The 26,840-nt window shown below is 42.9% G+C and overlaps 1 protein-coding gene across 1 annotated transcript in view; it reads right to left on the bottom strand.

Moving 5' to 3' along the window:
• The window catches only part of UBTD2 (ubiquitin domain containing 2), a 76,220-nt gene that overhangs the window by 26,749 nt on the left and 22,631 nt on the right, over positions 1-26,840 (bottom strand). Inside the window, exon 2 of the mRNA XM_069955070.1 lies at positions 3,362-3,598. Within this exon, the coding sequence (XP_069811171.1) occupies positions 3,362-3,598 (237 nt within the window). The remainder of the gene's footprint in view (positions 1-3,361; positions 3,599-26,840) is intronic.

A 26,840-nucleotide genomic window follows, 5' to 3' on the forward strand; every position in this document is an offset into this window, starting at 1 on the left:
CCACCGGATTAAGTATCCAGTGGACCCGGCGGCACACGGACTGGTAATTCTGGCGGCCCAGAGGGCATTTGACCGGTCCGCCAGATTACCAATCCGGGCCTGGGCTAAATGAATGGCTTTTCGTAATCAGAAAGCTATTTGGGCCCTATTTGGTAAAACCAAACAAGCTGTATCTCAATCCAATGAAAAGTTCTGCAACACAAAACCTCTGCAATTTATTGTTGGAGATCCCATCTACATTATAAATGTAAAATGTCTGTCCTCTATAGGTGTCCGAACACCTCAACCGTTTGACCCCAAACTTGACACAAGCTCATTGGATGTCTGGGAAGGTTTTCGTTAAAACCCAACTTCGCCAGACATCTAATGCACTCACTGCTGTTATTCTCTGTTATGAGAAATTATGACAGGATTGTATCCTGAGGATACTCGGTTGTTTTATTATCAGCCATTGTGAGAAATCTATTAATGCAGTTTCACGGGCGCGTACTAGAGACTGATCACGGGTTGAATGACCTGAAATTGTGATCACAGTGATCTGTAATGCGGTCAGTTCATGTGGTCAGAGCACAAGATTTTAGCAATCATATGGGCACAAAAATAGCCTATAATAAACCAGTGTAAAGTCGGCCTTTGGTGCTGTCTCCACTATCCAATGCCTCTAATTTGAACTATTACATATACTGTTCATAGGTTTAGCAGAGTAGCTTTTGGACTCCAATGCAATATGCAAGTACAGAATAAGATTTCCAAACAAGTACAGTATGTTAAGCAACTTCTATATGAAAGTGCTTTCGCTTCCTCCCTATTTTCCATATTATCAAATATACATAATTTAACTCTCCACTAAAGGTCTTAAATTTTTTAACAGAATTTGTACAAGTAACAGGAGTTTATTTTAAGTTCTTTGGATATAAGTCCAGTCTAAAGCAAACTTCAAGTAAATACTAAAAGACCCCAAAACATTAAAATTTTAAGGCTTCACAAAGGGTCTGAAAACATGGGAGTCTCATTTTTATAAGCAGTATCATATTTGTATACAGGTTATGCAGGAGCGTAACTGCCACTGTAGCAGCCATGGTGGCTGCTTTGGGGCCCACAGGATCAGGGGGCCCTGTGGCCTGTTCCTGTGATACACTGGGCCCCCGGAGCAGTCATTCGCAACACCAGGTGGCCAAGTAGGCCTCTCGGAATGTCCCTTTAAATTAAAGCACTTCCAATGATCACTTGCAGTTGGGGGGGGGGGGGGGGGAAATCAAAAGATTGCTGTGGGGTCTGGCCATTTCTAGTTTCACCCCTAAGGTTATACATGGTTACTGCAGCTAAAGTGCATGTGGGATGAGCACAATGACACACACACACACACACACACACACACATACACACAGTGCCATAACTTAGATAGATTTCTGGGTTAAAAGTATTGACGACCTGTCCTCCAGTGCAACATTCCATGTGGGCTGCAGTCCACAGAACCCATCTTGCATCTTTGACATCTATAACAGGCTGTCCTCATCCTCCTGTATTCCCCTGGTTGCTGAAGAGCTGGTATCCACCCTCACTATCCTAGTTGCTGTGCTTCTCATATTTGTCCTCAGTTACATCCTCAGCTGCTTTATAGACAAATAGCTCTCCCTTCCATACTTTCTAGCGCTGTAAGGGAGCATGCCTGACCAGGTTTGTGCACATGAACCTACCAATATCCCCCTGTAGCTGCATACCTTATGCTGTTAGTGCTGGTATTCTTTTTTCCGTCCATGCCACCGTTCTAGAGCAGTTTGATCAGATATGCAGATAAGGTTGTTAGGAGCACTGGGGACATTGCTCACCTGCACAGAGCACCCACCTTGGCCCACCCAGCTGCCTCTTTCATCCCCACCTACTGTGTATATTCATATATACATAATTACGCCACTAAGCGCGCATGCGCAGGAAGCAGGCAGTCTCCGTATGGGAGGTCTTCCAGCACAAGCGCATCAACGAGCTGCACTATTATGTGCAGAAAAAGCTCATCTATGGAGTTGGTCTGCTTCCTGCTGGACTTGACCTGGATTTCTGGTGAGTATAACTTTGTTGTAAAAGGTATGATAAATAATTATAATAATAAGTTACAAAGTTGTTTTATATCACATGTCCTGTTGATTTAGGGTCCTATTACACTGAGCGATTTGTAACGATTAACGATAAACAATCGCAAAAGAGATTGTTTATCGTTAACCTGAAATTGTTCACCATATTACACAGAACCATAATCGTTAGTTACGATCATTATTGTGATTGTTCATTGTTTTTCTGGGATAAGAAGGAATAAACAATGTGCTATTACACTGAACGATTAGTGAAAAAACACGGAATTTGAGCGAACGAACGTGGAATTAAAGCAAATGATTAATAATTTTAGGTTCAGATCTAAATAAACGATCGACATACAAACGATTATTCAATCTTTGCCTGCAATTACACAGAACGATTATAGTTTAAATTCGAACGATTTAACGATTTTTCACAAGATAATCGTCCCGTGTAAGAGGGCCCTTAGACTTTGAAAGTTATAATGACAGGGACACTTTAAAATTACAATGAAATGTTACTTCAAGGTACTTTGTTGACATTTCTTTGACTAGGATTCCTGGGCACTTTTCCTTGCCAATGGAAAATGTAACATCCAGTGGTCAATTTATACAGTTGCAGGAGAAAAAAAAATAAAAAATAAAGTAGTTTTAAGAAAACATGCGATAAGTTTGTTGTTTTTCTCCCTTGCTGCACATTAACAGTTTTTTTTTTCTTTTAGTTTTTCTGGACTTTAAAATTTTGCAGCTATATTTTGATAGTCAAATGAATGAATTACAGCTTTAACAGGTGAAAATACTCACAATAAAAGTTCCTTTAAGAAAAATTAGGGGCTTGACACATACACATTAATGGAATATTTTGCATTGATACTTTATTATATAGTTTGCTACAGTCTCACTACAGTTATTTTTGTTTATGATCAATCTACACAAATTTGATAAAAAAGGACGAATCGGTCAACTCCAATACTACAGGAATTTCACTAAAATATGAAATCACTAGCTACATTTCAAAAGTAGTGCTAAGTAATGTAATTCCACAATGCACCGAAATATCAGGTCTGGGCATTGATACAATTCTATACTGTATGTTAAGCTGTGCAATAGTGCGGCTTAACATACAGTACAAAACAAGGATGGCAACATGAGAGTCTGCCATTTTCTCGGTGTGACGCCAACCCGCATTTAAGAAAAATAAAATCTTTTATTTTTTTGTTAGTCTTAAAAAGCCTTGACCAACTGAACACACAGATTTAAGGAATAAATAAAATAGAAAAAAAAAAACCTACCATGCGGTAATGTTATATTTGCACCATCAATGATTGCTTGGGCCAGTTCGTGATCATTACTCTCAAAAGCGTGTGCTGCTGCTTTCAGAGCATCCCAAATTTCTTTCCTCCCTTCAAAAGCCGGTGCAGTGTCCCAAAATTCATCCCTTTTGCTACGCAACTGTCCATCTGTCATAGGGTAGTCACTTTTCCATTTAGGTTTATCCTTCTTCAAGGGCTGATTACGTCCTAAGGCCACTAAATATAAAAAAAAAAAAGGCAAACATTAAAATTCATTGAAACAAGAGAAAAGGACATTAAATAGATTACCCAAATAGTAACGCATATAAAATACAAACTCTGTACAAAATGCTGGGAAGTCTTGGGTCTGTATTACATTGGCACAGATACATTGGAAAAATCTTAAAATCTGCTGCCTACGTACAGTAGCCTTTGTGCTCATATCAGAATGGGCCCCATTTAATTCAATGACCTGAATGTAGTCAGCTAATAACTATATTTAGGTAATTTTCTAAATGCATATAAAAAGTGTTGGCTCAGAAACAATATAGTCTGCTGCACTGTTCAGTCTCAGACAAAACTTGTATGACCATCAGAAAGTGATATGATAGTAGTAATTAGCTGACAATGTTCAGGTCATTGAATTAAATGGGGCCCATGCTGATCCAAGGACGTATAAATCAGCAGCCAATTTTCATTATTTCATCAATGTATCTGGGCCTTGTAGGCACACATCATGATCCTGGCCTTAGGGCCCTATTCCACGGGACGATTATCGTTCAGATTATCGTTAAATCGTTCGAATCTGAACGATAATCGTTCGGTTGAAATGCAGTTAACGATTAACGACCGAACGAGAAATCGTTGATCGTTTAATAAGACCTGGACCTATTTTTATCGTTGCTCGTTCGCAAATCGTTCGCATTGAATAAGACATCTTTCGGTCGTTCTCAATAGATACGAACGCAATAGCGAATAAATAGCGAAGAGAAACGATCGCAATTACGATCATAAGTAACGATTATCGTTCCATGGAAATGAGTGAACGTTTTCAGGTCTTTCGCAATAGCGGTCGTTTGAGATCGTTAATCGTTAACGATTATCCAAACGATAATCGTCCCGTGGAATAGGGCCCTTAGACTTGCCTCTTTTGCTTTTGGCCATGGTAGACATGCAGTGCCACTCAATAATACTGTACCTAACATAGTGCTCCACTGAACTTGTCACACATCGTGCCATATACCAGGACTGCCATCTGACCATGCCAGTCACAGTATCTACTTGGCAAAATCATCATGCCACATGGGAGTGATGTCATGACTACAGTGATGTGGCTGCAATGGACTAGTTAACATGCAGGCAACCAATGGAACAAGAATGGTATCAGTCACAATTTCTGCTAGCTGCCAGTGAGGCAGAAATATAAAATGGCAGGGTACCAGAAAGAAATGCTGAATTAAATCACACAGATAATAAAAAAGGAATATACCATAATCTTCACATTGCACAAAGTCATGTAGAATTTTTTTTTTACAGCTCTGTATCATAATAGTGTGCATTTCAGAAAAGAATGTGGGAAATGAGAGTACCATAAAATGGAAAGGGAAGCTAGATGTGCTGAATGCAGCAGCTCCCATAATTGCTAGCTACATTAAAGACTGAAGGATGATAGGGTAAGAATGTTTCAGAGGAAGGAACTCTTGCTAACCAAGCCTTATGGAAAGTCTACATATTGGCACTGATGAAAGAAATCCAGCTGGGTACAAGCCACACCAAGGCATTGCCAGTTTTATTTATTTTCTGCATTTGTGCTTAGTCCAACTGTTTTAATCACTGAAAAAGATGAGCAAGTGCCAGTATCCTCCGCTACTATGGATTTATGCAGCACAATGATGTCAATGAATAGTGTTTGTATGCCTGGTGACATGCAAAAGTAAATGAGTTTACAAGATTCAAGTACCATTTTAATACTATACATTTACCATTTGTAGAGGAAGGATATGTGCAGCCTGCAATATATTTCTTTTAATAAATGCACCTCAAATAATGAAAAATTAAAGAAAGCAACTAAGCAAATAGTTTCAAAATACAGTATCCTTCCATTCTGCATATACAGCTTCTATAGTTATAGACAAGCTATTTATCCCACATTTGTTTCAGTCTTACCTCTTTTAAAGCCTATAGATTAGAAAGTAGCAGGGGTAAGAGAAGACTCCTATGCCTACAATATCAGACTACGCACAGCTTTACTTGTAGTCTGTAACCATGGAAGCAGGAAAGCACAGGGACAGTTTAGTGGTGTGTGTTGTGACACTACAACTTACAGCATAATTGGTACAACATACTGGGAGATGTAGATAAGCTATTGTACTCTCCAATTGTCTATCTCAAAATTCTACAGCCATGTAATCCTTTTTATATGTGGAAAAACATAGCTTAGAATCACCAGGCCATATAATATTTTAAAATTAAATTTTAGCAACTTGACGACCTTTTTTTTAATTTATTTGTGGGGGGGGGGGGGGGGGGGGGGAGACAGACTTGTCTGCAGAAAAATCCAAATGCCATATTTATACTTCAAAGAAGTAAAAAAAATAGATCACACACTAAAAGCATGTACAAAAGGAAGGAGGAATTCCCCACTATTAAGACACATGTATGACATTTCACGTAAATAAATCAAGTAAAAAGAAAACCTGGTACTAACAAAATATTTATAGGATATCTTTGCATAGAAGGATTGCTATGAACATACACCAGCAGTATGGAGTGTGACCAGTAATCTGAGTTTGCAAGATGCCTAGTGTCACCTAGAAAAGATGAAAGTTTACAGTACAAGAGAAGGTCACACATTTTATTAGCCGGAGCTCCCCTGCTGACATGCATAGCACAGCCCAGACAGTAAATGCAGCAGCATGAAAGCCTCAACCAGACCACTCTCTACACCCTCTATAAATCCATCATTGCTGTGATCTAGGACTAATAAGAGCCCCATAATGTATTGCCTGCAGACAATTTTGTAAAGGTATTGAACAGATTTTTTTTGTTTTCAGATTTCATAAAAATTTGACTAATGAACTGATATTAAATTTCTATAGGAGAGGTTACTAAAGTCAAATTATTGATGCAGGATTTCTCCTAATTATTTTAATGACAGGGCTTTGCTTGACTTATGCTTTAAGATGCACCATTTTTACCTGCTCTAGTCACACCTTGGGAAAGGAAACCTTGGTCTTTCACATTCCCCTTTTGTGCAATGTGACTACCTTGTAACAGGTACAAGCCCTGCCAAAGTTTCATCAACATTCAAGATCAACTTTTGTGAATCGCACATTTGTGTTGCTAATACACAGGGGTTGCACTGAAAGGCTACGTACCTTTAGAAACATTTTTTTTCAGATGTATACATAACTTATGTAGACTCCTATGGATCCTCATGACTATCTAGTAGCATTCTGCAGTCTGCTTGTACTCTCTTCCACCCTCTCCTCCTAATAATCTACAGTAAAAAGACTGCAGGATCGGACTTCACACAAGACTAGCCAGCTTGTTTTGCTTGCTGGTCAATTTGCTTAACCTTTTATAGCTCTCATAGTTCAAAAAGTACATATCTTGACAGCAAAATTCATCAAGTCTATATTGACAAGTTCAGAAGCAGTTAAAATTCAGAGCATATACATATAGAGAAAACCAGACATAACTAAGAAACAAGCAGGTCAACAATTCTAAACTATGTAAGAGGACCCTTACCAAAAAAACAACAAACAAAAAAAGTGTATGTGCATTAGAAAAACCTCTTGTGTGCAGTGCTGAATGGCTTTCCATGAGCCCTAGTCAGCATGAGGGGGCCCATCTTAAAGCTCCCACTGATTACAGGGAGTTATGGAGAGAGACTGCACAGAAAGTAGTGACATGTAGGAAGGGAGCATAAAGCTGCATAAGTCAGCCAGCACAGATACATGACTACATGAATGGAGTGAAGTATACTGTTAAGTTATAATATCACAATAATTCGGAATGTGGAGAGAAAAAGAACCACGGGTAAGCACTTCCTTTCATTTATATATATCCTATTTTCCCATTGTGCTTCTGCACAATTTAAATTAAAAGACTCCAGCCCTTTAGCAGGGCTGGGAAAGAACAGAGGGAATACATAAGATTTCCCACAATTGCTATTAAACATTTATAATAAAAACTAATGTTTCAGTTGCTTTTGTGTCTATACACTGCGGTTACATAATTGTTAAGACATCCACATGTATTCTTTTGATTCCCTCCCAGAATGTTCTCCTGATGTGTCCAGTGCTGCAGAATCTGTTGGTGCTATTATTATTATTATTATTTTGTGGTCACACACGCTCATTAGTTCAGTCCTACCACCCAGAATCTCCTCTACACAGGCAGTAGAGGGACTCTTGCCTTTGGCCAGGCCAGCAAATAAGTATCAGTGCACTTGGAAGTTTCTTCTTACCAGCACTGGACACATTACATGGATGTTGTAAGAGGGAATCTAAAGGACAGAAAGGAGCACCATAAGATTAAACAGCAATAACTAGACATATTATTACCATTTAAGGATTCCTATAGAAAAATGTGTAACTGTGTGAGATCTAACAGAGAAATCCAAAATGTTACTAGGGATGATCCCTGTAATATGAGTTACCTACAAGTTCTGCATCTTGCTTTTCCATTGAGAAATCTATAAGAAATAAACTGGAAGCATATTCAAGCATTCTTGGGGGGACATATGAAAAGAGCACAAGTAACATGCAAGTATCAAACATTTTCATTAAATGAAACACTAAAAACACACAAAAGTAAAAATTATTTCTGGTTGGAAAATCTCTACTCAAATTATAATAATGGGTCACTAAAGATGTTGGGTGCCTTGAAAAAGTAAAGCTAATGAAAGGAATCTATAATGGTATTGCTTGTTCACACAGGTTTCAGAAGATCTGTAATTCACCGCTGCCGGGCTAATACATTACCTGCCTAGGTTTCCGCCTGCTACTCCGGCTCCTGGGTCACCGATGTCCCGCTCGGCCAATCAGTGGCTGCGGAAGGGAAAGGGCACTAATTGGTTCAGTGGGACATCAGGGAGCCGGAGAAGCAGATGGGAGTGTGAACAGGTAATGTATTAGCCTGGCAGTGGTAGGTTAAATTGACAGCAGAATAAAAATCCGCTTTGAGAATAAAGAGCCACATGGAACAATTCTACAGGGAATCGCTGCGATGCTGTACCTGTGAAAGCACCCGAATGTATACTAGGTGAAGAATAGGCACTTGGGTATCTGCTGCCTTTGAATAAAACATAAAAACAGACATTAGCATTCAAGATTTGGGGCCCACCCACATTTTCTGGGTACACTACCGATTTCACAAAATTGGGGGAAAGCATTCATACGTACACACACCTTGGCATTTCTGTGGCACACCCATTTACTATAATAGCGACTGTTTAGTATGTTTCTTAAACATATGATGGCCGTGCTTTGGAGATCTCTGTGCAAATAGGGGAGAAATCACATTTCCTTCTCCTTCCGCATGGATGCAGTCTGCATGTCGCCTCCCCTGCCGACTCTGGTTGCTTGCACCCCCTCTTTAAAAGTGACTGGAGGCGGGCTGACCCACCCTTAGTGGGAGGAACCCCCCGCCCCTCTATGATAGGGTTCCATTGATTCTAATGGAGTCATGTCATGGAGGGGCTGGGGTCGGCCCGCCTCCAGTGCTTCAGCCTGGGCCTGGTGGTACAGTCACTTTAATACATTTTACTCTGTGTGCCACCATTCTCTTCCCTGCTGATATTTATAACAATAAGAGGGGAGAGAAGGAGTGGAGAGGGCATATGAGCGGTGGTCTGTGCAGACAAAAGCTGTGTGCTGTCCAATGTAAAGAGACTGCATTGGGGGTGGGGGTTTAAGGAAAGGAAAGCATGACCAAGCTGTGTGAGGAAGTTAAGGATGGTGCGGAGCTTACTTTTCAGAGTGGACAATAGTTTATTTTTTAAAGTTATTATTAATTGCTTTTAAAATTTAACAGTAAAAAAAAAAAAAAAAAAAAAAAAAAAAAAACTTATGCCAACAGGGACAAAAAAAAACAATTCATACTAGTGAACAAAAGGGTACAGCAGTAATACATTTCAACCCTCAACCCTCAGATCAATGGAAAATATGCAGGTCAACCTCATTATACTGCGGCCTATGCAACAGAGTGTCGGGTGCCCAGGATGTGGCATCAAGGTATAAACTAAAAACCATTTTATATTGCTTGTTCTAAAATCAGAGGAAACACATGTACTACGCATTTGCTCGCTCCATTCACACACTTCTCTGGAGCTGTGCCTCATCCCTCAATCTAGCTTAAGTTGTTTTGGCAGATAACCAAGGTTCCCAAATGTGATAGAACCTTTTAGGGCTGCCTCTTGCCGAATATGTAACATTATACATTTCCAAATCGTCATCTACCAGTTTCAGCCAGTGGGACAAAGTAGGGCGCTTAGGAGGTTTCCAATTCAGTAGAATTGTTTTACGGGCATAATATAGCAGGAACCTATACAAAATACGGCTATGTTTAGAAGGGACCAAATCATTTATCAGACCAAGTAGACTATTTTCAGGTGCAGACAATAGCTTTTAAAACTTGCTCATACAATCATGTGGGCAGTCTGCAGCTCCTAAGTGGCCATGGCTGGGGGAGATCACATCTTCAGGGAGCATTTGTGCTTAGGGACTGCCCCTCTGACATTGCCAGCTCCTATATGCCGACACTTCCAGGTAGGTGTGATTTCTAGCAAGATTTCCAGACAGCTGTCAGACCGCCAACGTGACCAGTTAAGTTTTAAAAAGTATTTTTTGGGACATATAAGTAACGCTCATAATGTTTACTAATATGCCCAGAAATGGTGCTGGGGGGTGGGGGGGCATAAATGAACTTATTTGTAGCTGCAAAAGCAATTCCTTTAACAGGAAGGGGGAAGGGTGGAAATAGAAAATGTTTAACAGGAAAAAGGAAGCAATTTTTGTCTGATAAGATATATTACAAAGTTTCTTATATTGGCTTGTAATAATATATGCAAAGTTTGTTTAAAAGACTTAATTTTTCATTTAGAAAGTTAGTACAAAGCCTTTAAAGAGGTACTCTGGAGAAAAAAAAATAGTTAAGTCAAATGGTGTCAAAAGTTAATTCATAAATTAATGAATCAGTCAGCTGCACTATTAGATAACTGTAAGGTCTAGAAGACACATGATACCATGTATGTTTGTACTTCCAGCTAGTGTACTTCTGTCTCTGACCAGCATTGCTGCTATTTCCTTTCTGCTCATAGCACCTTGCAATCCTAGTGCATCAGTAATGCCCGCACCTCCAACCTGTTCAATGCTAAGGGTAACTCCCTCTTTGCGGTCCTGCTGAGAAACAGCTGTGTACCATGCTGTGTACCAGTGGCAGCACTAAAATCGCCTTGTCAGCATTCTTAAGACCTTGCAGAATGTGATAATGTTTATAAAAAAAAAAAAAACACACAGTTCCCTGGTGACAAACGGATTCTGAAATGTCAACACTAACATTATCTCAAAAAAAAGAAAAAGGAAGTATGACTGATTGATGCTTGCAAGTCAGCTGTCAAACAACAAACATTTCCTCACTGCAAAATGTGGTACGCATGCAGATCCTTGAAGCTCCATTAACTTTGGGGTCAACTGATACGCTTCATCGGATCTTTCTGGAAACTGACACCTCGCCACTCTGTGTATTGAATATTTTCTTATACGTGATTAAGAAATGGCTTATGGCTTAAATCTCACAAATGACATACTCCATTCTATAAAGCGCTTCACCTGCACAACAAGAAAAATACAATTTTATCAAAACTGAATGAAAGCTATAACAAAATGTTTTTATTTCAGGAATTTCTAGATAAAGAGAAAACAAGCAAAATCTGTAACTCTAGATGAATTTAACAAGCATTTACTTATAATATACCACCAGTGTTTGATAACTCCCAATGTCAAAACACAGTTTAAGGCCCCGTTTACACTGAGCAAGAACGTTGGAATTCCGCTGTGCTCAATGCACTGCTTTGCCTTGTTTATCCCATTTTGTTTCTTACAGTTCTGCTAATATGAAAGTAAAACAGTTATTTTCATGTAATACTAATAGGGAAAAACATGTTTGCTAAAGTGTTTGATAAAAACTGTAGATTTCATCTATTGTCAAATCTTGTTTTTCACCATAATAGATAGGTTCTCTTTACCAATAGGACATCACTCTTTATAACTGGCTTGAATTAAGAGTAAAGATCCTGAAAAGCACAAGTGATCACAGGCACATAATGTTGTTGCATAATGCTGGGTAACTTAACCCTTTAAGGACATGGCCCATTTTCGTTTTTACGTTTTCGGTTTTTCCTCCTTGTGTTTAAAAGGTCATAGCACTTGCATTTTTCCACCTAAAAACCCCCATGACCCCTTATTTTTTGCGTCACTAATTGTACTTTGCAATTACAGGCTGAATTTTTGCATAAAGTACACTGCGAAACCAGAAAAAAATTCGAAGTGTGGTGAAATTGAAAAAAAAAAACGCATTTCTTTTATTTGGGGGAAATGTGTTTTTACGCCATTCACCCTGGGGTAAAACTGACTTGTTATGCATGTTCCTCAAGTCGTTACGATTAAAACGATATATAACATGTATAACTTATATTGTATCTGATGGCCTGTAAAAAATTCAAACCGTTGTTAACCAATATACGTTCCTTAAAATCGCTCCATTCCCAGGCTTATAGCGCTTTTATCCTTTGGTCTATGGGGCTGTGCGAGGGTGTCATTTTTTGCGCCATGATTTGATCTTTCTATCGGTACCTTGATTGCCCATATACGTCTTTTTGATCGCTTTTTATTACATTTTTTCTGGATTTGATGCAACCAAAAATGCGCAATTTTGCACTTTGGGATTTTTTTGCGCTGACGCCGTTTACCGTACGAGATCAGGAATGTGATTAATTAATAGTTCGGGCGATTACGCACGCGGCGATAGCAAACATGTTTATTTATTTATTTGTTTACTTTTATTTAAAACCTGGGAAAAGGGGGGTGATTCAGACTTTTATTAGGGGAGGGGGCTTTTTACTATTAACAACACTTTTTTTTTTTTTTTTTACACATATACTAGAAGCCCCCATGGGGGACTTCTAGTATATACTCTGTGATCTCTCATTGAGATCTCTGCAGCATAGATATGCTGCAGAGATCCATGAGATCGGCACTCGTTTGCTTTCGGCTGCTGCAGCCGGAAGTAAACGAGTGCCGAGCCGAGGACGGCGCCATCTTGGACGCGTCCCCGGCCGGCATCAGTAACGGAGATCGCTCCTCCGGGACAAGGTCCCGGAGGAGCGATCTCCCCCACTAGACACCAGGGAAACGTTGCCTCCGGTAATCGGAGGCAGCTGTCAACTTTGACAGCTGCCTCCGATTAGCTAATTAGCGGGCACGGCGATCAGACCGTGCCCGCTAATAGCGGCGGTCCCGGGCTACACGCGGCACCTGGGATCGCGGCACTTCAAAGCGGGGCCGCCGCGCGGCCCCGCTTTGAAGTGCAAGTGAGGACATAGGACGTACCGGTACGTCCTATGTCCTTAAGAGGTTAAAGAGTCACTGTCGTATTTTTTTTTTTTGCAGAAATCAATAGTCCAGGCGATTTTAAGAAACTTTGTAATTGGGTTTATTAGCCAAATCTGCCATTATCTGCATGTAAAAAGCCTTTTCCCAGGTCCCCCCCTCCTTCCTCTTTTTCATCCACTCTGAAAAATCTGAAAATTGTGACTTGTTGCAGGAGACGTCCCCTGTCTGCTCTAGGGAGAGGGGAGGGGGGAGGAGGAAGGAGGGAGTTAGCCGGCAGCAGAAAGCAGATAACAGAGGATTACAGGCACGGAGCTGGGTGACAGCTGTAATCCGAGCTCAGACAGGTCACTGGTGATGGTCAGAACAGATAACGGGTTAGGGATTTGTAGATTAACTCTTTGTTGTCCTGTTTTGGTCTTTTCTTTAGCTCTCTCCATAGGAGAACAACGAAGACAGGGGGGAGAGCTTCAAACTGCTTTTTCATGATAAAAATGCATTTTTCGGATAATAAACCCAATTACAAAGTTTCTTAAAATCGCCTGGACTATTGATTTCTGCAAAAAAAAAATTCACGACAGTGACACTTTAACCCCTTTGTGCTGCAGCTAGTTTTGGCCTTAATGACCAGGCTAATTTTTCAAAATCTGACCTGTCTCACTTTATGCTCTTATAGCTCAGTGATGCTTTAACGTATGCTAGCGATTCTGAGATTGTTTTTTCGTCACATATGGCACTTTATGTTAGTGGCAAAATTTGGTCACTACTTTGTGTGTTTTTTGTGAAAAACATCAAAATATCATGAAAAATTAAAAAAATTAGCATTTTATGAACTTTGAAATTCTCTGCTTCTAAAAAAAGAAAGTCGTAGCACATAAATTAGTTACTAAGTCACATTACCAATATGTCTTCTTTATTCTGGCATAATTTGGTAAACATATTTTACTTTTTTAGGGTGTTATGGGGCTTAGAAATTTATCAGCAAATTATCAAATTTTCGTGAAACTGATTTTTTTAGGGACCAGTTCTTTTTTTAAATGGATTTAGAAGTCTGGTATCCTGAAAACCCCCATAAGTGACCCCATTTTGGAAACTACACACCTTAAAGAATTAATCTAGGGGTATAATGAGCATTTTAACCCTACAGGGGCTGGAGGAAAGTATTCACAATTAGGCAGTAAAAAAATTGAAAATTTTAATTTTCCAATAATATATACGTTTAGATTAAAGTTTCTCATTTTCAAAAGGAATATGAGACAAAAAGCACCCCAAAATTTGTAATGCAGGTTCTCTTGAGTACAACGGTACCCCATATGTGGGCGTAAACCACTGTATGGGCACACAGCAGGGCTCAGAAGGAAGGGAGCGCCAATTAGCTTTTCCAATGCAAATTTTGCTGAAGAAGTTTCTGAGCGCCTGGTGCGTTTGCAGAGCCCCTGTAGTGTCAGCAGAGAGAAAACCCCCCATAAGTCACCCCATTTTGGAAAGTGCACCCCTCAAAGAATTCATCTTGGTGTGTGGTGACCATTTTGACCCCACAGGTATTACAGGAAATTATTCAAAAGAAGACAGTAAAAATGAAAAACTCGAATTCTTCCAATAATATGTTCGTTTAGTTTGAAATTTCTAAATTTCACGAGGAACAAGAGGAAAAAAGTACCCCAAAATTTGTAACGCAGGTTCTCCTGAGTACAATGGTACCCCATATGTGGGCATAAACCACTGCATGGGCACACAGGAGGGCTCAGAAGGGAAGGAGCGCCAATTAGCTTTTTCAATGCAGATTTTGCTGCAGAAGTTTCCGAGCGCCAGGTGCGTTTGCAGTGCCCCTGTAGTGCCAGCGGAGTAAAATCTCCCCATAAGTCACTCCATTTTGGAAAGTGCACCCCTCAAAGTATTCATCTTGGTGTGTGGTGACCATTTTGACCCCACAGGTATTAGAGGAAAGTATTCAAAAGTAGACAGTAAAAATGAAAAACTAAAATTTTTCCAATATTATGTTCTTTTAGTTTGAAATTTCTCAATTTCACGAGGAACAAGAGGAAAAAAAGTACCACAAAATTTGTAACGCAGGTTCTCCTGAGTACAATGGTACCCCATATGTGGGCGTAAACCACTGTATGGGCACACAGGAGGGCTCAAAAGGGAAGGAGCGCCAATTAGCTTTTTCAATGCAGATTTTGCTGAAGAAGTTTCCGAGTGCCAGGTGCGTTTGCAGAGCCCCTGTAGTGTCCGCAGAGTAAAATCTCCCAATAAGTCACTCCATTTTGGAAAGTGCACCCCTCATAGAATTTATTTTGGGGTGTGGTGAGCATTTTGACCCCACAGGTATTTGAGGAAAGTATTCAAAAGTTGACAGTAAAAATGAAAAACTCGAATTTTTCCAATAATATGTTCCTTTAGTTTGAAATTTCTCAATTTCACGAGGAACAGGAGAGAAATGTCACCCCAACATATGTAAAGCAGGTTCTCCTGAGTAGAACAGTACCCCATATGTGGGCATAAACCACTGCATGGGCACACAGGAGGGCTCAGAAGGGAAGGAGCGCCAATTAGCATTTTCAGTGCAGATTTTTCTGAAGAAGTTTCTGAGCACCAGGTGCGTTTGCAGAGCCTCTGTAGTGTCAGCAGAATAGATTCCCCCCAAAAGTCACCACATTTTGGAAAGAGCACCCCTCAAAGAATTCATCTTGGGGTGTGGTGACCATTTTTACCCCACAGGTATTAGAGGAAAGTATTCAAAATTGGCCAGTAAAAATGAAAAACTCGAATTTTTCCAATAATATGTTGGTTTAGTTTGAAATTTCTCAATTTGACGAGGGACAGGAGAGAAAATGTACCCCAAAATCTGTAACGCAGGTTCTCCTGAGTAAAACGGTACATCATATGTGGGTATAAACCACTGTATGGGCACACAGCAGGGCTCAGAAGGGAAGGAGCGCCAATTTACAGGAGCAAAACCGCAGCTAGTAATGGTTATTAGAATAGCGCAGTTACTAAAATAAAATAAAAAAAATGAGATTACAGGTAATGTGGGGTGGTTACGGGCAACCAGGGGTGGTTATGGGCAACCTGAGGTGGTTACGGGCAACCTGGGGTGGTTACGGGCAACCTGGGGTGGTTACGGGCAACCTGGGGTGGTTACGGGCAACCTGGGGTGGTCACGGGCAACCTGGGGTGGTCACGGGCAACGTGGGCTGGTTACGGGCAACGTGGGCTGGTAACGGGCAACGTGGGCTGGTTACGGGCAACCTGCTGTGCTTACAGACAATCTGGGATGGTTACGGGAAACGTGGGGTGGTTACGGGCAACCTGCAGTGCTTACAGACAATCTGGCGTGGATACGGGCAACGTGGGGTGGTTACGGGCAACCTGCAGTGCTTACAGACAATCTGGGGTGGTTACGGGCAACGTGGGCTGGTTACGGGCAACCTGCAGTGCTTACAGACAATCTGGGGTGGATACGGGCAACGTGGGCTGGTTACGGGCAACCTGCAGTGCTTACAGACAATCTGGGGTGGTTACGGGCAACGTGGGCTGGTTACGGGCAACCTGCAGTGCTTACAGACAATCTGGGGTGGTTACGGGCAACGTGGGGTGGTTACGGGCAACGTGGGGTGGTTACGGGCAATGTGGGGTGGTTACGGATAAACTGAAGTTCTTATAGGCAATCTGGGGTGGGTACCTGTAATCTGACATGGGCACCGCAATCTGGAGGTGGTCAGAGGCGACGTGGCGTGGTCAGAGGCGACGTGGCGTGGTCAGAGGCGACGTGGCGTGGTCAGAGGCGACGTGGCGTGGTCAGAGGCGACGTGGCGTGGTCAGAGGCGACGTGGCGTGGTCAGAGGCGACGTGGCGTGGTCAGAGGCGACGTGGCGTGGTCAGAGGCGACGTGGCGTGGTCAGAGGCGACGTGGCGTGGTCAGAGGCGACGTGGCGTGGTCAGAGGCGACGTGGCGTGGTCAGAGGCGACGTGGCGTGGTCAGAGGCGACGTGGCGTGGTCAGAGGCGACGTGGCGTGGTCAGAGGCGACGTGGCGTGGTCAGAGGCGACGTGGCGTGGTCAGAGGCATCGTGGCGTGGTCAGAGGCATCGTGGCGTGGTCAGAGGCATCGTGGCGTGGTCAGAGGCATCGTGGCGTGGTCAGAGGCATCGTGGCGTGGTCAGAGGCAACGCGCGGTGGTTACGTGCAATCTGGGGGGGTTACATGTAATCTGGCATGATTACGGGGAACCTGGGGGGTTATGTGCAACCTGGAAGGGTTACAGACAATCTGGGATTGTTACTGATAAACTGAAGTGCTTATAGGTAATCTGGAGGGGGTCACGGGCAATCTGGAGGGGGTCACGGGCAATCTGGAGGGGGTCACGGGCAATCTGGAGGGGGTCACGGGCAATCTGGAGGGGGTCACGGGCAATCTGGAGGGGGTCACGGGCAATCTGGAGGGGGTCACGGGCAATCTGGAGGGGGTCACGGGCAATCTGGAGGGGGTCACGGGCAATCTGGAGGGGGTCACGGGCAATCTGGAGGGGGTCACGGGCAATCTGGAGGGGGTCACGGGCAATCTGGAGGGGGTCACGGGCAATCTGGAGGGGGTCACGGGCAATCTGGAGGGGGTCACGGGCAATCTGGAGGGGGTCACGGGCAATCTGGAGGGGGTCACGGGCAATCTGGAGGGGGTCACGGGCAATCTGGAGGGGGTCACGGGCAATCTGGAGGGGGTCACGGGCAATCTGGAGGGGGTCACGGGCAATCTGGAGGGGGTCACGGGCAATCTGGAGGGGGTTACGGGCAACGTGCGGTGGTTACGGGCAACGTGCGGTGGTTACGGGCAACGTGCGGTGGTTACGGGCAACGTGCGGTGGTTACGGGCAACGTGCGGTGGTTACGGGCAACGTGCGGTGGTTACGGGCAACGTGCGGTGGTTACGGGCAACGTGCGGTGGTTACGGGCAATCTGGGGAGGGGTAAGGGGTAATTTGGGAGTAAACTGCAATTATTACTATAATAAAAAAGTGTGTGTGTTTTATTTTTTTGTATGTTTGTCACTTTTTGTACTTTACATATTCATTTTCACTGTATTACTATGATTACTGTGATATTTTCTATCACAGTAATCATAGTTCAGTGACAGAGACCAAATTGGTCTCTGTCACTTTAAATTTTCAGAGTTGGCTGGTTGTGAAGCGCATGCGCACTTCATAACCAGCCAGGACGTCGAGGAGGAAGGAGCTCCGTGGATCCGGTGAGTAAATGGGGAAGGGGGGGTGACTGGGGGACGGGGGTGACAGGGGGGGTGGGGGGGCGACTTGGGGGGTGGGGGGACATCACTTTTTATCCCCTGTCACCAATCATTTATGGTGACAGGGGATAAAAAGTGCCGGGAGCACATGGCACAAGCGATCAGCGGTATATAGTATATACCGCTGATCGCTTGTACCGGGACCCCACAGGGGGGTCCCCGATGACTGCCCCATGCTCTCCGCTACCTCCGGTGGCGGAGAGCATGGGACTTTCATTCATTTTAACTCTTTCATCGCTGTGAACCGACGTTAGTCGGTTCACAGCGATGGCGGCGGCCATCTTGGAAATGATGGCCGCCGGGGGAGGGGGGTTAGTTATCGGGGCACTAGGGGGGTCTGATCTGAGGTCTGGGGGACACTTATTTCATCTCCCCCCGCCGTAGATTCACGGCGGGGGGAGATGAAAGGCGGCGGCAGCACCGGTAATCCTCTTTACCGACGGTCGCCGCTATAACGTTAATAGCGGCGATCGTCGGTAAGGGGGGGGGGGCCGGGACGGACCCCACACACTGCCCCAACCCCTCAGCTACCTCCGGTAGCCGGGGGGATGGGGTGGGGGCCGTCCCGGCCCCGCAGCCTTATTCTCTGCCATCGCCGTAAAAAGCTGATGGCAGCAGAATAAGGCCCATTAGTGACCGCCGTAGAAAGCCGTATCGGCGGTCACTAAGGGGTTAAGGGTGCGTTCACACTTACCGTATCCACAGCTGATTTTCTGCTGCTGATCCGCAGAAGATTTCATTTAGATAACTGAACACAGCATCAAATCTGCTGCGGATCCTGTAGGTGTGAACGCGTATTTTCTGCTGTGGATCTGCAGCAGATTTCATTTAAATAACTGAACACAGCATCAAATCTGCACCATCAAATCTGCTGCAGATCCTGTACGTGTGACCACACCCTAAAAGGGGTTATCCAGTGCTACAAAAAAAAAAAAAAAAAAAAACACATGGCCACTTTCTTTTAGGGTAGCTTCACACACACACCGTATCGCAGCAGATTTTTTGCTGCGGATCCGTAGCAGATTTGATCTAAATAACTGAACACAGCATCAAATCTACACCATCTGCTGCGGATCTGGTGTGTGTGAAGGCACCCTTGGGGCCAGTTCACAGAGTAAACAGCGTAATTCCGCGGCGAAGCTCTCCGCTGCGCTCAGTGTGCTGCTTTGAGTAAATGAGAGTGTGCGCACTTGTCCTCTCTCCACTCTCAAAGAACTAACATGTCAGTTCCTCGAGCGGGGAGCGGCGGCAGCAGACAAGCACGCGCCCTCTCATTCACTTACAGCAGCTCACAGAGCACGGCGGGCCCGTAGAGACAACACAGCTCTTGTCTCCAGTTCAGGTTTGGTTTGCAATTAAGCTCCATTCACTTCAATGAAACAGAGCAGCAAAACCCCGCCCAAGCTGAAAAGAAGCTGAGTCATTTGCTCTGTTTGTGTTGGGGAAGGATGAGGGTGGTTGGGCACAGACATCACAGTAGACAAAGTGCATCATGGGAAAGCCCAAACCAGGAAGTAAAGAAGAAATAAATACAGCAACTGGAGTTTCAGGGACCTGCAAGCAGCGGGAAATTCAAACTGAGAGACTCAGGAGGGATGGTAAGTGTGAAAACTATGTTTATGATTGATTTAGTTCTTTTTAATTAGCGTGGGAGTTGTCCTTTAAGTTACTTATGTCACGGCAATGCTTTTGACACAACTCATACTGTTAAAAAAAAAAAAAAAAAAAAAACCTCACACTTCCCAATGACATAGCAATTAAACAATAAAAAGGATCCCCAGAAAATGATCAGCTCTATTCTAAGTAGGAACCTGATAAATGTAATGTATATGTAATACATGATATTGTTCCCTCTAATCTAATGATAAATGTAATGTATATGTAATACATGGGAAAGCCAAGAGACTCTGCTCTTCCATCTGGCTACTAATGAAAAGTCCTAAGGGCTCTGGAGTCAGCAAGCCAAAAGTCAAATTTTTCATAAAAGGGCTAATGTGCAATAATGAGTATGACTTAGGGTATTTTACATGGAGTTTTGCTTTGAAGTCTGCTGTGATTCTGACTAGCATTAAAGTCTATGGCACTATATTATTATTAATATTTTTTTGTATAGCGCCAACAGATTCCGCAGCACTATATTGCCAAAGCAGATTTTAATTCCACTATGAAAATGGAGTGCAATAGCAAAAATAATAGAGACCATACTTACCTGTGTCGTGCTCCCCTGGTGCCTTCCTGCTTGGGTCTACTGCTCATTGACAGCCTGCCGATGAAGCTTGGAGAGGTAAGAATGGCCTCTATTATTTTAAACATAACAGCAGCATTATACAGTGTTTCCCCCCAAAAAAGAAAGTGCCTTATTAATTTTTGTTCCCAAAGAGGCACTCTGTCCTATTTTCGGGGGATGTCTTATTTCTCGGGAATGGCACCAGACAAGCATGTTGAGGGAGTGGGGTGAGCGGCATGGGGTGGTGGGCGGCCTTACTTTCGGGGTGGGGGTGCCCTAGTTAAAGGAGGATGACTTATTGTTGGGGAAACACTTTTACAATGCTATGGACTCCATTTTGCAGTGGAATGAAAATCCACTATGAGAATTGAGTGTCAGACGTTACTGCTAATCTGAATCTCAGCAGATATTACCGAGAGACTCGCAGCGTCAAATGTGCAGCAATATGGTGTGAATGTACCCTTAAACTCCTATCAAAATAAATATCTTCTAAACTATACACTGATCAAATATAATATTCTGTATTTAGAGTCAAAAGTCAGTACATTTTTACCAACTCCACAACCCTGATGATTTCTTCTCTCACTATTAATTCAAGACTCTAGAACAGGCTGTTTGATGTTAGTTTTGCTGAACAGACAGTTTACTTCACTTAAAATTTAAGGAAATGCTCTTTATAATAGGATATGAAACACATAGTTCATTGTCTCTAGGCCTAAATACGGCTCTATGAAAAGATATGGATGAATGGTCCAGTCAAACACTTTAGGAGGGAGATTCAGGATTTGATTGTCTTATATTCCGGTAGGCTTTTGTCCTTTAAAATATTATGACATAAATATTGCTATGTAAAACGTGTTCCCTTACAGCGTGTTTCTGAAGAATCGGGAATTAATTTGTCAGCCCATCTGCACGCAATGTGCTGCAGACGTGGACTGATATAATGATGCAACAACATGTAAGTCGCCTTATAAAGCTAATTGCTTTTGGAGAAGTTATAAAATCAGGCTGAGGTGTTATGGAGTGCAATGCTGTGGCACTTCAGCGGCTTGCCTTGCCTCCTTGATACATAAAATATACCCACTGTATACTGGCAAGCCGCAGCAATTATAAGGCATCACTGCTCAGTTCCCAAATTTTACTGACACACCCTAACAATGCAACAGACCTTAAATAAATTACATTTCCTTTCAGCCTTGTGAGACCAATTTAAAATGATGTGCTACATATTAACAGAATAGGGAGTGAGAGCAGTTGGAAGAGGAATCCACATTCCAGGAAAAAAAGCTGAAGGAGATTGATCTTTCATAATCAATTTCAGAACATTGTGAAAATCAAAAACATAAATTAATTTATAAACCTTAATGTGTGGTGTCCCACTGTTAAGTGCCCTAGGCACCTGTCGTAAGGTTCTCTCTCCAGGTTCAGTGGCGATTAAGGTAGTATTCTCTAGTTTCACCACAGGTGTCGGTGTTTTATGCACAGCGGGAGTTAGCAATGGGTTATTGATGTTGTACCAGGTGTTCTGTGTTAGCCTATAGGAGACGCTCTTTCTTCTGCCTATCCCTGTTCTCTACACACACACACACACACAGCCCCTGTGGGTAGAGCTAGTTAGCCCCGTGTGGGAGGAAGTCAGTGCAGTGTGTTCAGTCTACTTCAGTTGGTAGAATTTTCGCAATAACGATCGCATTTGAGCGATAATCGGCTCGTGTAAACACAGCAAATGATCAAGCCATGAGTGAGAAATAAAAAATAACGATCTTTCAACATGTTCTCAAATAGTCGTTCGCTAAAAATTCGTAGATCTTAAAAACGATCGCAATAATGATTTTTATTACGAATTTTCTAACGATTTGTCTAAACACTGATAGTTTTAAAAACCAAATAGTTTTACCCTGTATCTACTATGCAGTGCTTAACACTATAAGAGAAGAATCTGGGAAGAACCTAGCCCATGCCTAGAACTACTCTACAAAGTGCAGGGCAGTATCCTGATACAAAAGAGGAACTAGCCTGGATAGGACAAAGCAAACAGATGGTCTACGTATCCTCTCTCGCAGTGCAGGTAACCGGGAAGACTCGGAAACTTGCACTAAAGCCTGTGTAAAGATTTATGTATTTGCTACCAAAGTGTTTTGTGCTGTTGACAGACTGTACAGTAAAGCTGTTATATTCCCCCCCCCCCCCCCCATCAATGGGACGCAGACCATTTTGGGGAGTACAGCCAGCCACAACATAAAGCAGTGAAGACACCCATACCTGTGTGCTGGACTAGCACTTGTGTCACAACACATCTTTGGCTGAGCTGCCACAACCACCAGTACATCAACCGGTGGCACAGAAATGTATATGGATAGCTTATAAGAACATGACCAAAATTATGTACATTTTGGATACATCTAAAAACAATGGATGCTATAAAACGCTTTGACTGCCCAGGCATGATGGGAATTGTAGTTTTGCAGCAGCTGGAGGGCCACGAGTTTAACATCCCTGCTCTACACTGTATAACAACTCAATCACACATTCAGTAATTTTTCAGGACTGTATATTATGTCCACAATAGTCATCTGCAAAAAAAAAAAAAAAAAAAAAAAAAAAAAAAAAAATTTATATATTATATATATATATATATATATATATATATATATATATATATATATTATATATAAATAAATAAATATATATATATATATATATATATAATAAGGTTAAATTGTCCGCAGCCGCCCCGTTATCCCCACGCCTGTTTGCTTCGGGACTTCCTGGCACGTCCCGCTCGGCCAATCAGTGCACTGCCCCGCCGCAGCGCACCGATTGGCTGAGCGGGATGTGAAGACACCGGGAGCCCCGAAGCAAGCCGGAGCAGGGACCAGGTGATGTATACACTCCAGTAGCCGCGTGGTTAACGGGTCAGGCTGCGGACAAACTTGCAGCAGGATGTGCATCCTGCTGAGAGTTTGTCTGCCCATGTGTGTACAGGGCAGGGATTCAAATGCAAATTCGCAGCGGATCCGCCCAGTGAGTTTGTACCCTAAAGCAGGAACTTAGTGTTCTGTAGCTCATTTGGCCGATTGCATCTCTTATGCAGCCCTATAAATCATTGTTTATTTGCCACCACATCTCCCTGTGTAAACAGGAGATGTGCGGTCAATAGCATGACATGTCAGTTTTGTGTGGCCGCTACTCATTAAATAGCGGCCATACAGATGTGTCAATTCACACAATGGAGAGTGCGGCTCCAGCCGCGCGATGCATTGTGTGTAGTGGTGAATTGGGATGCTGGTGCACACGGATGTGCCCACATCCCAATTCAACAGAAATCTGACATAAGGCACGCCCTGCTTACTGCTCAGTATTCAAAAGAGGCATGCAGTACCGGCCGTTCTGTGACCCGGCCATGTGACAGAACGGCCGGTCACATTCGACGAGTGAATGTCACCTAATTCTGCATGCCCCTTTTGAATACTGAGCAGTTAGCAGGGCTTGCCTTATGTCAGTGAGCCCTACACAATTGTCACACATGCAGTTACAGCTTTTTGGTGGCTTTTCTGCATGGAGTTCCCAAATGCAAAATGACACGTCTTTTACATCACCCTTCTGTGGCTTTGTGACAGTTATTAGCAGCTGAATTTTCATGGCCTGACATCTGGCCAAGACGAGTGTACACTACACACATCAGTTTTCTATGGACTATGATCACTCCTCATGGAGTTCACACCACTATCAGTTTGAAGCCTCCAGTGGTTGTTCCATGAGATTTAACAGAATAAAAAATGCAGCACTATACTTCCTATCAAAACGTCAGATTACAGTGGAACCCAACAAACCTCACTATAAGTCAGTGGGGTGCATTAGGCATAGTTGTCGCTCTTTTGACAGTTCCATTATTCAGGATGGTGGTGTGAGCAGGGCCTGTAAACCTTGTGAGCAGCATCTGTCTTCATCACTCATTGTTGGACACACAGAGCCCTCTGAAGTTATTTTTTCACTATGAAAACTGGGATTACCTCTATGAAATAACAAAAAAAAAAAACAACTAAATTCAGAGTTTTCTTTAGAGTATTGAAATACTGTTTTATAACTCAAAATGTTGAGAAGATTGTCCAACAAAATTTTTTTTGGTAAATGTGACTGTACTAGGGTATATACTGTAGGTGCCATAGATGGAGCTGATTTCTGCCCTAAATGTTTGGATCAGAGCTGGAATACACATTGTACTTAATTTAGGGTTTCTAAGCATAGTGAACCATTTTGGATCTTGACTTCTGAAGTTAAACCACACAGAAATAATGCAATGTTCTGGGCTCACAGTAATCTGTCGGAAAACTCAGATGCTACTGTTCAAACACAACCTTCTCTGCACATTGGCTTGGTCACACTCATTTACCAGCTGCAGAATAAATCAGAGCTTCTAAGTCACAGCGTGATAGCCTGAAAACTCTGCTGGTCATATCAGGCAATGCAAACACATTAAAATCCTCTGTTTACAATTGATGCAATTAATTTAAACCAAGTCAGAGCCTTACACATTATGAAGAATCAATGCTACATTTCTGGTATTAGCAGCTATGGCAAAAAAATAAATAAATAAAAAAAAATTTTTTTTAAAGGTTTTTGTTTTTACTCAGAAAGGGAATGCTTTGGATAATTTCTTAAACCATGTTATAACGATTATGTAGACCACAATTATGCTCATTTTCAGGAAAATGTTAGCACTCTGATGTCTCTTTCTGCAAAAGCCTTTGATTGAATAGGTGAACAGGGTGAATGTTCAACCAAACTCCTGCTGCCATGGTCCTGTGTCCAGAGTAGGGGCAAGTACAAGGAGCTGATCTTCCCTGTTCTGAAAACCATTGGTATCCCCAAAGTCAGACCCTCATCAATGTAGCATCTATTACTTATTTAGTAAACCGATGGTAAATGCTGGTGACCTGAACACATCTCCACAGCAATCACAGAGCTCAAGATGATCTCAGGGAGATAGCAAGAATCCTCTTCCACAATAACGAGGAGCAAATACCCTGAAACAGCTGTCTGTGGATGCATACCTGGCTTTGGTATACCCTTGTCATGTCGCAATACCCGCAACAAAGTTAGACTTTGACTTTAAAGGGGCCACCCTGGTATTTCCCCATTTATGTTCCAAAACTCGTAACTGAGTGAGACTTAAGGGGCTACGTATTGGGGTGGTTTGGTGATCTCCCCACTGGGAGGGACCCCTTGGCAACAGGCTTCCTTCTCTGGAGAGAGTGATATCTGGCTGTGTTTTGAGACTCGCAAGCTTCAACATCATGCCACGATAAAAATGCACCTTTATCATGACTTGTAAAGTCACTGTTTGAACCTTGTCTTCTAGTCCAGGGCTGTACTTACAACTCTTCTGGTAATTATAGGAACCATTGGACAGCTTGTAAATGAACATATGCCTGGCTCAGTGGTAGGTCTACCAATTGGCCTCAGAGAGCAGTCAAAGATCCTTTGATCAGGCAGCAAGGGTGTTCTCTTACTGGCTGCAAGACAGACCCATAAATATGCAGTTTTCCCTCTATGTTTTGTGGTGCCCACTTTTTCCTAATGCTTTGGTCATTTGTCTGATCATGTAACAACCACAATTGCAGACAGCTACAGACGCACATGCCCTACGGATATGTGAATAAGGACTTATACTACCTGCTTTGTCCTTTTCTAAAATTTGACTCAAAAACTGCAGATAATTTCTGATAACTGACAATATGGTGTGCCTATTGGTAAAGAAATGGAGGCATGGCTTAGTTTGCAGTTTAATTGTTTAAGCTGCACCAAACTGAAAATATGGTTTTTAGAACTTTTCATTAATTTCTTCACCCCAGCAGCTACTTAAGGGTGGTATTACACGGAACGATAATCGGCCGTATTGGCCCGATTCGGCCGATTATCGCTCCGTGTAATAAATGCAACGATCAGCCGATGACAACGATCATCGGCTGATCGTTGATATAGGTTAGAACCTATTTTCGTCGGGCGCCGACCGCGCACCACTGCATGTAATAGCAGTGCGTGGCCGGCGGCTAACGATATACATTACCCATCCACGTTCCAGGGCTGCTCCTGCCGTCCGCTTCTCCCTGCGTCCCGCGCGCGCTCTAGCGTCACAGTGGCCTGTCAGCTGATAGGCCGCTCAGCCAATCACAGGCCGCGGCGGTCCCGGCCTGTGATTGGCTGAGTGGCCTACCAGCTGACAGGCTGCTGTGACGCTAGAGAGCGCGCGGGACCCCCAGGAGAAGCGGACGCAGGAGCAGCCCTGGAACGTGGATGGGTAATGTATGCCAGTTTAGCAAGGGCTGCAAGGACATC

This window comes from Dendropsophus ebraccatus, chromosome 1 (assembly GCF_027789765.1).
Source record: "Dendropsophus ebraccatus isolate aDenEbr1 chromosome 1, aDenEbr1.pat, whole genome shotgun sequence".
Lineage (NCBI taxonomy): Eukaryota > Metazoa > Chordata > Amphibia > Anura > Hylidae > Dendropsophus > Dendropsophus ebraccatus.